Genomic DNA, 13,417 nt, shown 5'->3' with positions numbered 1-13,417 from the left:
TTCAGAATAAATAAATTAGGGTGTACCTGCTTTTAAATGAATTCTAATATTTAGTATTTTTTGCTATTTTGTAAGTAATACTTGAAAAGATAACTGCAGATACAGAGCTGTATTGGCAGAGTTAGTTTGGGTAAGCCAAAAGCTGATGTTCTGTCGGGACTATTCTGAAACCCAGGTTTCTTACTCCTTTTCATCCCTGTTCCTGAGTTACAGAAAAAGCTGTAAACCTTGAGCCTCAGGACCCCATAGAGCTTTCAGGTAGCTGGTAAACGTGGAATACTAGGACCCCAAGTGTGGCTTTATGGGGTTTTGTCTTATTTTTCCAGCTCTTGTGGGGCTTGTGGGATGGGACTCCCTCTCTGGGGTATCCACAGAATTTTAGGCTTTGGAGGTTTGCTCCCTCTTTTTTATCTGGCAGTGTCGTGTGTTATATATAAGCACTTTTTAGCCTAAATTATTTCAGTTTGATGTTTGTGCGTGGGCTCTTCTAACAGTGTTCTTACTTTTCACAGGTATGCCTTACATTTTCTTGTACAAAGTGGAATTTCCTACTGTATCATGATCATAATAGGAGTGGAGAACATGCACAAGTAAGTGTTCACTTTATTCACATATAATACGTATTCCAACATAATAGAATTGGGTCAAGTAGAATTTTATTACATTAAAATTATTATTTTTAATAATAATTGTTAAAAATTATTGTAAATTGTGATCACTTTTTCAAGAACTGTCATAAATACAAAAATAAAACCCTTGATGTGCAGCACTCTTCTGCTTACTTAGAGCAGGTTTCTCAGTCTCAGCGCTATTGACAGTTTAGGCTGGATCATTCTTGGGTGCGTGGGACTGGCCTGTGCACTGTAGGATGTTTAGCGGCTTCCCTGGCCCCCGCCCACTAGATGCCAGTAGTACCTCCTCCCCAAGTTGTGACAGCCATGGATGTTCCTAGATATTTTCACAGGTCCCTCGGGGGCATAGCCGCCTCCAGGTAAGGACTACTGGCTTGTCTAGGAGTGGCAGCAGTGGAGCGTCGGAGCGAGTCTGACACATTGGAGGGAGATTTAGAAGGTACATTCGGAAGGATTTAGTGATTGATGGGAAAAAGGATATCAGGAGGACTCCAGGTTCCTGGTGTGAACGGTCAGGTAGATGGAAGCACTGTTTTCTGAGTGTAGAGAACCCTGGAGGTGGGGAGCATGTCTAGGGGATAAGCGTTTCAAACAGGTATATAGTCACCTAAAACAGTGCTTCATATGTAGTAAACACTCTGGGTATTTGCTGAATAAGTGCCTGTTGACTTTAGGGAGTCCGTGAGGCAGTTCATCGGTGCTGGGGAGCTGGTGTGGAGGTCTGGGCCAGAGACGTTCAATGGAAAGTAGACGTGTGCAGCGCTTACTTGGTTGAACACCAGGGGCCGGGTACCCGCAGATCTTGCTGGCCAATCCCGCTGGGGGTGTTCCGTGATATCGGTGGTGCACTATGTCTCTGAATTCTGACGTACATGTGGCTCCAAGAGTTCTGTACAAGGAATGATGGACTTGTAACTAATCGATTAGCTTTCTTCCAAATCTCATGCTATTTTGCATCTTCCGTGGTTGACTCATGGGTCACCCACTCTGTTTTGACCCAGTGTCTTCCCTCAGTTTCCACTGGTGCCACCTGTGTTGATTTCCGCCTCCCTTCTGTACTGCAGTACTCCAGGTTCTTGGTGTTTTGATTTTAATTTTTATAAGAGGAGTAAAATATTTTGATGGTATATCAAAAAAAAGCAATTTTTATACCATCATGACCCTATTTATAAAATCTCATACAGATGACAGGTTCAAAGCGATACTGTCTTTAATATCTGAACAAAGGAGCTGTATGTTTTGAATCTGGAAAAAGAAGGAAAATCTGATTAGATTACTGAAAACAGGTAACTTGTGTATCCCTGCGTAAACAAAAGTCTTTTAAATCGAAAGGCTAGTAGATTCATATTTGGTCAAAGGAAATTGTTTCTTTTTCTGAAAGGCAACGGCAGTCTCTGAAGTTAACTTTTAAGGCTTCAGACCCTGTCCAGTATGGCGCCCTTAGCCACATGTGGCCTGTAGATTGAAATTAATTGACATCTAAAGCTCAGTTGTCCAGCCACACTGGCCACATGGCACGTGCTCAATAGCCACAGGTGGCTGGTGGCTACTGTACTGGGCAGTGCAGACAGAGAAGATTTCTGTGGTCATAGAAAATTCTGTTGGAAGGTGCAGCCTTAGAGACACACAGTTGGATACAGTTGATTTTGTTGCTCTTTTACAGTAAGTGATCAGGAGGAAAGTGCTACTTGCATGTATGTTGCCTGTGTTTAGAATTTGACACCATCCGCGGAGCAGGCTATTATAAATGGGTTTGCCATGTTAGTTGCTAGTGTTGGCAATAAGGAGTAGGTGAGTAATTAAGTTAGAAAGTGTGTATTTTAATCTCTTTTAGCTCCCTTCAATTTCAGTTTATACCTCTGTGTTTTTCTGTTTGACTTTACTTTTTCCTTTTTGTTTTTTTTCTTGTTATCCATACATGCTTTTTCCCCCCTTTTCACTTAGGCCTTTACATTAATTTAAAATGTTTAATGGGTCCAGACTTCAGAATTTCATTCAAATATACTGGATGGGGCTTGTAGCATTACTTTGTTGTCTGAAGTTATTGTTTACGTATAATACAGTTCTGTTTATTTCTTTCAGTCTAGTTTTACATGGTATGTGTAATATGTTTCTTTGAACAACAAGGGTTTAAATCTTTTTAAGTGAAGGATTTGGACTCCCTGAGTATTTAACAGTTTAAAAATTCTTGGATCTCTTTGTTTTATATACTTTGTAAGCTGTTCATAGTGTAGTTTTTGCACTCTCTGTAACAAATCCATTTGTAAATTAAAATATTTTAATATAAACTTTATTTTTATAGCTCCCTTTATTTCACACTTATATGTATGCTATTTTATTCTGATCCATAATTAGATAACTTACCATTAAAATTTAATTTATTCTAGAATTCAGTGCTTTTTAATTTACCAGTAAAATTTAATTTATTCTAGAATTCAAAGCTTATTTTCATATAAGCTTTGAAGTTTTTGAGGAAAAAAAATTGAAAACCTCAAGTGTTAGAGGCAAGAAGAAAAAGAGTATTTAGGGGTAGAAGGTCCTATATCTTAGGATGTTGATTCTCCTTAATTTGTCTGGGGAGGATTTAACTTTCACAGATTTGACCAGCGTTTCTGAGAGCAAGGGTTGGCAAACTGTCTGTAAAGGACCAGATAGCAAGTATTTTAGACTCTGCAGGACACACAGCCTCTGTCACGGCTTTTCTCAGTTCTGTCGTTGTGCACAAAGCCAGTATGTGAACAACGAACTTGACCTGTGCTTCCATCAGACTTCCTTTACCAAAAAAGCGGGTGGACCATATACTAAGCACACTCCTGCCACAGGGATTTGAAAAAAGAGAGGCAGGCGGACACACACTCTTCTGCTCGTTTCAAAACTATGAAATAAGGTTTGCCAAGTGGTAATTTTAAACTTGCTATAGCACAAAAAATGGAATAATGGACTTTATTAATGATTCACTTTGGATTATTGTTCTGAAGCAGATGGTTTCTAAAAAGCTGGTTGAAATGTTCGCCTTCTTGGCGTAGCTCTTGCTTGAAAGGGAAGTGAAATAATGCAGGACTCAGGACTTGATGTTTAACACTTAGCACGATAATGAAAAATACCTTATTCAAAAAATTATAAAGGGAATAGTAAAATCACAGTATATAAGAGCGATACACAAACATTCTTTTTATTTCTACATATTGAAATAGTCCAAAAGTGAAATTTGTTAAAAGTTCATTCACAGGAGCATCGAAAAGGATCATATGCTTAGGAATAAATTTATTGAAAGAAATGCAAGACCACTAAACTGAAAATAAAAATCTTTGCTGACAGAAATGAAAGCAGACCTAAAGCATGGAGAGAGACACCACATTCATGGATGGGCAGACTCAGTATTGTTAAGACGGCAGTTCTCTCACAGTTGATCCATAGAGTCAATGCAGTGCCTGTCAAAATTCCAGCAGGCTTTTGGTTGCAAAACTGCCTGTATAAATTCACTAAAATTCATTGAATTGTACACTTAAATTAGGTGAGTTGATGGCACGTAAATTTTACTTCAATAAAGCTATTAAAAAGATTAAAAAAATTGTAAAGGGAGGTGCAAGAAGGCGGATCAGTCTTAAAGTAGCGTGCTTTCTGAGAGTTGGTTCAAGAGTTTTGTATATTTTCTCACTTAGGCAAATTTATAGATGTTCAGATGCATCCATGTTTTCTTGAGTTTAGTTATAAGAATGAAGGTTTAAAAGGAACGTTGAAAACCTGCAGTGCCCTTGAAGGAAGGAAATCTAGGTGTTGAAGGGGGACGTGAAGCTGTCTTCAGATGCTTAAAGGGAGTATATATGCTGTTCTTAGGAATCCTGAGATGGAATTGGTACCTGCTAGGTGAAGTATGAAGATGCACATTTTTGACCCAAGGAAGGATGGCCTCAGTTACAGTGAGATGCTTAGGGGAGTAATGTCTTTTGCCTTCATACACCACAAATTCAGTGACGGCAGTCATGTCTTACCGGTTTGGTTTTCTGAATGTAGTACACCACCTTGGAGGTTGTATGCTCCCACTAGGTGTCTACTGAATGAATGAGTGAATGATAACCTGACTTCTGCATGACAGCAAGCCCTTCCAAGTAGCCTCCTAGAGCTCTTGCTTCTGGGTCACGGTCTCTGCCTCCTTCAAAATCCCTGTGCGCCATCTCAGGGCTGCCCCGTGAGAATTTTGTGAACAACCATTGTAGCAGCCCTGATTCTCAGAACCGAGCATCTCCTGGGCTTTGCTTGTATCTCTGTTCCCAGGGAGAGTGGAGTGTAGGGGAGAGACAGAAGGGATGGGAATGGGGGAATGGGTGGAGGGAGAGCCTTTCTCACTTGGTTAGAAGAGGAAGGAGGATAGCGATGCGTTTCAGGTGCTCCCAGCTGGGGCTGGGAGGCATTTTCCCTGGAGAAGGTAGCGCAGCGTGGCTGCGTCCCGTGGTGTTCTGATGGGCTCAATAGGCTTCTGTGGATGGGCGTGAGAACCTAAGTGCCCTTCATGTTAGTTTTGCGTTTTTGCGTTTTTTGTTTTTTAACTTTTCTATGGGGGAAGCTTGTTTCGAGTTCCAAAAAACAGTCCCAGATTTTGGAACGCGGCACAAGGCAACTGCCCTTGTTTAAATATAAACAGCAGAAATGTGGGATAGTTATTAACATGGGAAGCATGTTAACCTTGAGCCTGATAACCTTGAGAAGTTAAGCAGAAGTATTTTCTTTATAACCTGGCAAGTAATTTTCACCAAAACAAATGACCTAAAGAAAACATGAAAAAGAGGTAGATACATAGAGGAAAACTGCATCTGTGAACGGGTTGCCAAGCTTTGTATGGGATGATATTATAAAAGCTGTAAGAAGGTGATTTTAACCCCACCGTCCCATGGCTCAGCTACCCACCAGTTTGAACAAACACCTTGTGTGCCACAGTGTTTCCAGAAACTCGGAGGCAGTGGAGATGTGGTCCTTACCCTCTGATAGGCACCGCTGAGTTGGAGATGTTAAGACAGTCAGTCATGCAACAAGTATTTGTTACGTGATGCTGGGACCCAGTGATGGATAAAAAGACACGCTCCGTCTCTGCAAGACACTTGCTGTCAAACTACCGATCACACTGTGATTACTGTTATAAAAGATGATGCCCTCAGGGCTGAGGAAGCATAAAGGAGTGACCAGCTTGGAAGGTAGTAAAAAGAAGAAAGTGTATCTACACCAGCCATTTACTATGTGCTCAGCAGAATGAAACAGTTGGAAACAGAATACAGACGTTTGGTGTTAAATAGACTTATGCTAAAATATATTTTTAAATATTGGGAAATATTAAAAACCATGTTCCTCAGAATCCTCTTGTATTGGTATCAAATTGAACAGCAGGCCTAGGGCATGAGAGAAGATCAGCTTCCAACTCTGACTTCCCCCCAGGTGGCCTTAGTGGTTCACTGGATGAGTAATAGGGGCAGATATGTATGGGTTTGAATTTAGGTTCTGCTACATTTCATTAGCTCTGGGACCTTAGCCAAGTCACCTTACCTTTCTGAGTCTAAACTGCATTAAGCCGGTGACTCAGCTGAGGAGCATGTGGGTGCCCAGGTGAGCCCAGGTAAGCTTTTGTCTGCATACAGGGTTCGGTTGCCAAGAAGAGGGTTCACATTCTGGGGGAAATGCTTTCAGAGGCCATTCCTGGTCACCGAGTGTTTCGCTGGGTTTTGCTGCCTCTGGCGATGTCACGTCAGAGGTTGCTGTCAGGATTCACGCAGTCGCTGTAATTCATTTTTTCTCCTCCCAGACTATGAACTCCTCGGCAGGGATGCTTTCCTCATTTTATACTACCATTGTTGAGCGTGTGGATGACAGAAGCTCAGGAAGAGAGGTTCTCTGTTCTGTTCTGTTCCGTTGAATGAACGTTTGTAGGCTTTTTTTGCACCTCCTTTTGGTTGGGTGTTTCCGAGCAGATTATATTCATCCGTGCGGCAGGCCTCGAATGGCAAGCTTGATGGGTTGAGTGGCAGTCGGTGGTGTTTCCTGCTCCCTACCTGATTTTCTGCCCCTGACGCTGGCTGTAGAGCAGTGGGCCTGGGCATGGGCGTGAAGTTAGGGAAGGACCAGGCAGTTTTAGCTGCTGTGCTTTTGTCTCAGTCGTCCGTGACCCTGAAGAGCAGGTAGGCCAGGGATCCATTTTCACCTGTCATCTGCCAGTACCACCGAGACTCCTGCAATATGGACATCTGGAAAGAAATAGCGTGAAGAGCTGCTTGAAGTCTACTAGGAAGGAATGAAGATCCCGGAAACGCCGTCTGGCGGGCAGAAGCCTCAAGTCACTTGAAGATTTGTCCTCATGAAGTTAATGAGCAGTAGTTAGTGGCACGGCAGGAACTCTGTGGGGAGAATATTAACTTCACCAAGGACAACCCCATAATCCCATGAGAGGGAATAAAATGTGGCAGGAAGGAAACTGGACTCTTAGACTTTTTCTTTTCCACTCTCGGTGGACCATACTCAAAAGCCTTTCGGGCTTCCCTGGTGGCGCAGTGGTTGAGAGTCCGCCTGCCGATGCAGGGGACACGGGTTCGTGCCCCGGTCCGGGAAGATCCCACATGCCGCGGAGCGGCTGGGTCCGTGAGCCATGGCCGCTGAGCCTGTGCGTCCGGAGCCTGTGCTCCGCAACGGGAGAGGCCACAACAGTGAGAGGCCCGCGTACCGCAAAAAAAAAAAAAAGCCTTTCAGTGGCTTGGAATGAAGGTACAGGCCCTTTGGGTATTGCTGTGCTATCCTGAGCTAAGAGCTGGATTTCAACTGGAAAACCGTAAGTAATTCTAAAATTGATTTTTTACATTATCTTATCCTTACAACAGTTGCTGTTTCAGTAATTATTCGTATCCATCACTGTGCAGAGCACATGGATTGACAGCTAATCCTAGCAGCAGCCCTGGAGGTGGGTGCAGTAGATCTGTTTCCCCAGAAGCAGGTTAGTAGGAGGTAAATCTGGGATTAGAGCTGGGTGTGTCTGATGGCACCCAGTACCCAAGCTTTTTGCTTCTGCACTTTATTACTTCTAAGCATTAAGCTTTTTTTTTTTTAAGCCTTATGATTAGGAGAATGCATCATTAAATAGAAATACCCTGAATTGATTGAGGAGAGGTAATGGGAGCCAACAGGGTCCTGAACAAAGGCAGGGATTTGTATGTGTTGGTTACGCTTCCTTAGAGCAAAGATGCAGATACTTTTATCCAAAAGGATGCAGTGGCCTTTTGGCATATTGTGCTCGGGAGCTGAGGTTTTTCAATATTCTCAATTCCCATGGGAAGGAAAACCCATTACTTGGTGAGAGGTAGTAGGGTGTCCAGACCGTGCTGGATCCTGAAGAATCTTTAGGACATACCGTCATACCATCAAATCCTGCACTCGGGACAGGGTCTGATTCAGATTCCTTTACACCATTAAGGCACTATAGTATCTCTTTGGGAGGTATTTGAATTCTAAGTTGTGTTTCCAGTTGTAAACTGGATCTCTGTTAAGGATCCAGTCATTCTTGAGCCAGGAAGGGAAGCTTTTTTCCTCCTTGGATTAAGGGTTTCTATATGAAGTGGGAGGATTGCGGTAATGTGGGGCTGCTGACAACACGAGCACCCATCCCTTGGTAAATAACGCTGTTACTTTGGGTGTTGCTGTTATATCTGAATATGTTAGCGTAGGAAGAGGTTTGCACAGGCGGGTCATGTAATGGGGCCCTGCCAGGTCAGGTTTGTCTAAAATGCCAGTTTGATAGCTCATTCTCCAAATTAATCAATTGAAAAACAAAAGGGAGTTTTGAAGATATTATCCAATTAGATGACATATCTTTCTTGTTTTGAAAATAACAATTCATATATTAATAAACATAACCAGATAGTTGTAATAATTAAAAATAAGAATATGGGGTGAGAGAGAGTCATGGACATATATATACTAACAAACGTAAGGTAGATAGCTAGTGGGAAGCAGCCGCATGGCACAGGGATATCGGCTCGGTGCTTTGTGACCGCCTGGAGGGGTGGGATAGGGAGGGTGGGAGGGAGGGAGACGCAAGAGGGAAGAGATATGGGAACATATATATATGTATAACTGATTCACTTTGTTATAAAGCAGAAACTAACACACCATTGTAAAGCAATTATACCCCAATAAAGATGTTAAAAAAAAAAAAAAGAATATGTACTTCTCATTGGCAAAGTACAAGGACTCACCTTTTCATCTTGGGTACCTCTGGAAACTAATCTTTTACAACAAGATCCTAATCCTTGGGCTTCCCTGGTGGTGCAGTGGTTGAGAGTCCACCTGCCGATGCAGGGGACGCGGGTTCGTGCCCCGGTCCGGGAGGATCCCACATGCCGCGGAGCGGCTGGGCCCGTGAGCCATGGCTGCTGAGCCTGCGCGTCCGGAGCCTGTGCTCCGCAACGGGAGAGGCCACAACAGTGAGAGGCCCGCGTACCGCAAAAAAAAAAAAAAAGAAAAAAAAAAAAGAAAAGATCCTAATCCTTGATAGGATGTTGAAGGAAAAATTAAAACCCATGTAACCGTCTGTTAAAATGATGAACAGAATCATTCATCTATGTGTCATAACACCATGCTATTTACCTAAAATATATGGTCCGTGTTGAAGTTTTGTGAGAGAAAAAGCTTGCCTGAATGGTCTCTCTTTTTTTTTTTTTTTTTTACTTTTAGGTAAGAAATGAGGGAATTGTTTTGGAAAATTAGGTCTTGCTGAATGCTGAGTCTGCTTGTGGTGTATTGTTATGGTACATTTATAGACTTGACATGGGCAGGTTTTATCTTCACTGTATTAGAAACAGTGTGATTTAATAGGGTGCTTGGACTTGGACTTTGGAGCTTGACTGGTGGAGTGACTTCCATGTTCAGTCACTTTGTTGAGTGCTCTGTATAAATATTCCATTTAACTGTGCCTACAGTCCCGTGTAGGGGTGTCATTATCCACTGTACAGAGAAGGAAACTGTAGTTCCAATATGTGAGGTCACTAGAACCAGTAACAAAACCGGTAACAGTCAGCCCTGGAAGTCTGTGAAGTTAATTTCTGTTGTTAGATTATTGATTTACTGAGATTCTTTTAAAGTTTTTTTGTTTCTTTGTTGTTTTTTTTTTTAAGTTGGAGAAACAAAAAGAGATTCTCGCCTGCTTACCAGATAGCATAAACAGCCTGGTTTATTTTCTGAAAAATAGCAAGAATGGAGACATTGTATTGGGACTGGCTTTTCCTTGGTCTTCATTAGAATGTGGTGTTGGGATATTTTTAAAAGGCTTTACCCTTTAGAGAAATATTTGGATACTAGTGATTTTATTCTCTAAATAATCTTCCTTTATTTAAAATTGTTCAGATTTTTACAAGCTCCATGCTTGAGGTTGATATTATTTCAAATACATAATAAATACAGACTTTTAAAAAATTTTTATGAGAGTTGATTTATGATGTTGTAAATACTACTATAAAATAGTGCTTTAGTGACTTCCCTGGTGGCTCAGTGGTTAAGACTTTGTGCTGGGGGCCTGGGTTCAATTCCTGGTCAGGGAACTAGATCCCACATGCATGCTGCAACTAAGAGTTCATCTGCCACAACTAAGGAGCTGGCGAGCCACACGTAAGGAGCCCACGTGTTGCAACTGAGGAGCACGCCTGCCTCAACTAAGACCCAAGAGCAACAAATAAATAAATAAATATTTTTAAAAAATAGTACTTTAAAATACTATTTTAATGTCAGTTGACTAAAAAGAGAATTTTAAAATTCTTTCTGATAAATTAATTTGTGTAGGGGAAAGATACTGACCTTGTCCTACCTGCTGCCGCTGGCTTATTAAACAGAGTCCTTATTTAGAGTAGTTATGGAGAGAGAGACAAAGAGTAACAGGGGAAATATCTGATGACCTGAAAAATGGCCGGGCATTTTGGTGAAAGGATGTTACAGCAAGTGAGCCTGGGCATCTGTTTCTCACAGTGAAAACTGAGCTGTGGCTTAAACTTAGCGAGGCCCAGAAAAGAGATGGAATTGCTCATCTTTTCCTGGCCTGGAGATTAACCTTGGGGTAGTACAGAGTATGTGCCTTACCAAGACTTGCCTTGGGAAGAAGATAACATTTCAGGATGGGCTTGGCACTATTTGCCTTTCAAAGTTTTAAAAAATCTTGTCTAGAACTCATTTTGTTGGAGCATAGTTTCATTTCAAAACGTGAGTGAATTTAGAGCTATTATTTAGAATAGTATGCAAAGCATTTTTCCTTAGACATGAGAGCTTTAAAATGTATAGAGAGTGGACTTAAAGACTTGAAAGTAAAATCCAACAAAGAAAATGATAAAAGTTAAGAAATGAATAAGATGAACCCCCTAAAGGACAATAGACAACCTTAATTGCAAATAAGTGACTCTTATTTTTTTATTTTTTGCGATACGCGGGCCTCTCACTGTTGTGGCCTCTCCCATTGCGGAGCACAGGCTCCGGACGCGCAGGCTCAGCGGCCATGGCTCACGGGCCCAGCTGCTCCGCGGCATGTGGGATCTTCCCGGACTGGGGCACGAACCTGTGTCCCCTGCATCGGCAGACGGACTGTCAACCACTGCGCCACCAGGGAAGCCCGTAGATAAGTTACTCTTAATAGCTAAACTGCCAAATAATAAACTGATGTTTATTAAACACAAATCCTATGTCAGATACATGTTAAATGCTGAGGTGCATTCCCATGCAATCCTTACAGCTGCCTGTACTGTAATGATTGTATCTCAGCTTTATAGTCGGTCATACAGAGTGAAGTAAGTGAGAAAGACAAAAACAAATACCGTATGCTAACACATATATATGGACTCTAAAAAAAAAAAAAAAAAAGTGGTTCTGAAGAACCTAGGGGCAGGACAGGAATAAAGGCGCAGATGTAGAGAATGGACTTGAGGACACGGGGAGGGGGAAGGGTAAGCTGGGACGAAGTGAGAGAGTGGCATGGACATATGTACACTACCAAATGTAAAATAGATAGCTAGTGGGAAGCAGCCGCATAGCACAGGGAGATCAGCTCGGTGCTCTGTGACCACCTAGAGGGGTGAGATAGGGAGGGTGGGAGGGAGATGCAAGAGGGAGGGGATATGGGAACATATGTATATGTATAGCTGATTCACTTTTTTGTAAAGCAGAAACTAACACACCATTGTAAAGCAATTATACTCCAATAAAGATGTTAAAAAAAAAAAGCCCCATGCAGCCACTAAAATTGGCTCTTCCCCAACATTATCAGCGTGTGCATTTGCCGTGGGAAATATTCAGTGTCCCATCCATTTTATTTTGGGGGTGTTTTCCCTCACTGTTAATTGGTGTGTGTGCAAGTGGTATAAATTATTCTTAGTGTGAATGCTGAATTGGAAAGCTAAAGTTCTTAATTCTAATTCTTGTGTTAGTTTCTTAATTTATCTAGGCTTCATTTGACGACTCCTGTTAAATCTAAGAGCCATAAGTTAATCAGTGATTTTTAACCATTTTTCTCGCCCCCAGTACACCCAACAGAGCATACTTTTATCAGGAATAGTATTTTCTATAGCAGTAATTCTCACCTCTTTGGGATAAAGAATGGGATAGTGATTCTGATTTATGACCCACTCCATCCATCCCTCCCCCAGACAAACAGAAACAAAAGGTGCTAGCCAAATTTGGTATCTGATTTAAGGTTTGTGCCTGCTAACATGTCAGATGGAAGTTCTCTTGCCTTCCCACGACTTCCTTCCCAATCTTGGGGCTTATCTGGCCGCTCTGGTGTTTGTTCCTCCAAAGTGCTGTCATCTACCCTTCTCTAGGTTAGCAGTTTGCAAAGTATGGTCCAGAGACCCCAGGAGTCCATGCAATCCTTTTAGGAGGCTGTCAAGTCAAAACGGTTTTCATAATAATATTTAGATATGATTTGCTTTTTTCACTTTCTTTCCCCCCTGCATGTACAGTGGGGCTTTCCCGAGGCTACATGATGTGTGATACTGCAGCGGAAACATTTGCGAATTCAGCTGTCTTCTTATTAAGTCAGATGTTAAAAAGATTTGCAAAAGCATAAATATAGTGCTGCCCTTCTCAGTAATTTCTTTTTTTTTGGTTTTGGGAAACATACTTATTTCTCATAAAAACATTGTTTCATGAAAACCTAGCATTGTAGGTTTATTGTCGTTATTCTTGAATTAACAAATATTTTTAAAATTCTCAGTTTTGTTCTCATATGGTGAATATCAGTGGCCGTTATTTAAGTGGGTTATGCTTCTTTGGTTTTGTCAGTAATTTTGAAGAGTGTAGAGGACCCTGGGGCCAAAAAGCTTGAGGACAGCTGGTCTAGAATTCTCTCATGCCTCTTGTAACCTGGCCCTGTCATCGGAACCATCTGGGCTCTTACAGTTCCTTGTATTCATGCCCTTGCCGTCTACTTCTTTGCCTGCTGCCGCTCTGCCTCTGAAATCTGCCAGCTGAGACCACAGATTCTGTACCCAAGCTTCCTCACTCCCTTCCTCCACGATTGGACGAGCTCCTGGAGGTGCAGTGAAACGACAGAGACGGGTTGAGAGCGTACACACCGTGCTAGAGGGGATGCTGGTTCCAGGTGTTCTCCTGACCTCACCTTCCTGCTGTACGTCGTCTCTGCCACCCTTGCTCCCATGTCACTCTGTACACCAGGCAGATGTCCAGTCTGGGGTGGACACAGATCCCTATCGTATTTGGGCAGCAGAGTGTTGGAGAGAGACCCATGTGATGGTTCTGGGCTGCTACAGATTCAT

At 42.1% G+C, this 13,417-nt stretch overlaps 1 protein-coding gene across 3 annotated transcripts in view; it reads left to right on the top strand.

Annotated features, from left to right (window-relative positions):
• The window catches only part of MBOAT2 (membrane bound glycerophospholipid O-acyltransferase 2), a 117,014-nt gene that overhangs the window by 45,031 nt on the left and 58,566 nt on the right, over nt 1-13,417 (top strand). For all 3 annotated transcript variants that reach the window (XM_082671851.1, XM_082671852.1, XM_082671853.1), the window contains one exon: nt 513-590. In XM_082671851.1, coding sequence (XP_082527977.1) covers nt 513-590 — 78 coding nt within the window. The remainder of the gene's footprint in view (nt 1-512; nt 591-13,417) is intronic.

The sequence above is a fragment of the Grampus griseus genome, assembly GCF_964374135.1.
Source record: "Grampus griseus genome assembly, chromosome: 15".
NCBI classification, from domain to species: Eukaryota; Metazoa; Chordata; class Mammalia; order Artiodactyla; family Delphinidae; genus Grampus; species Grampus griseus.
The sequence above is the reverse complement of the archived record's forward strand: the minus strand, read 5'-3'. Positions and strand labels throughout refer to the sequence as shown.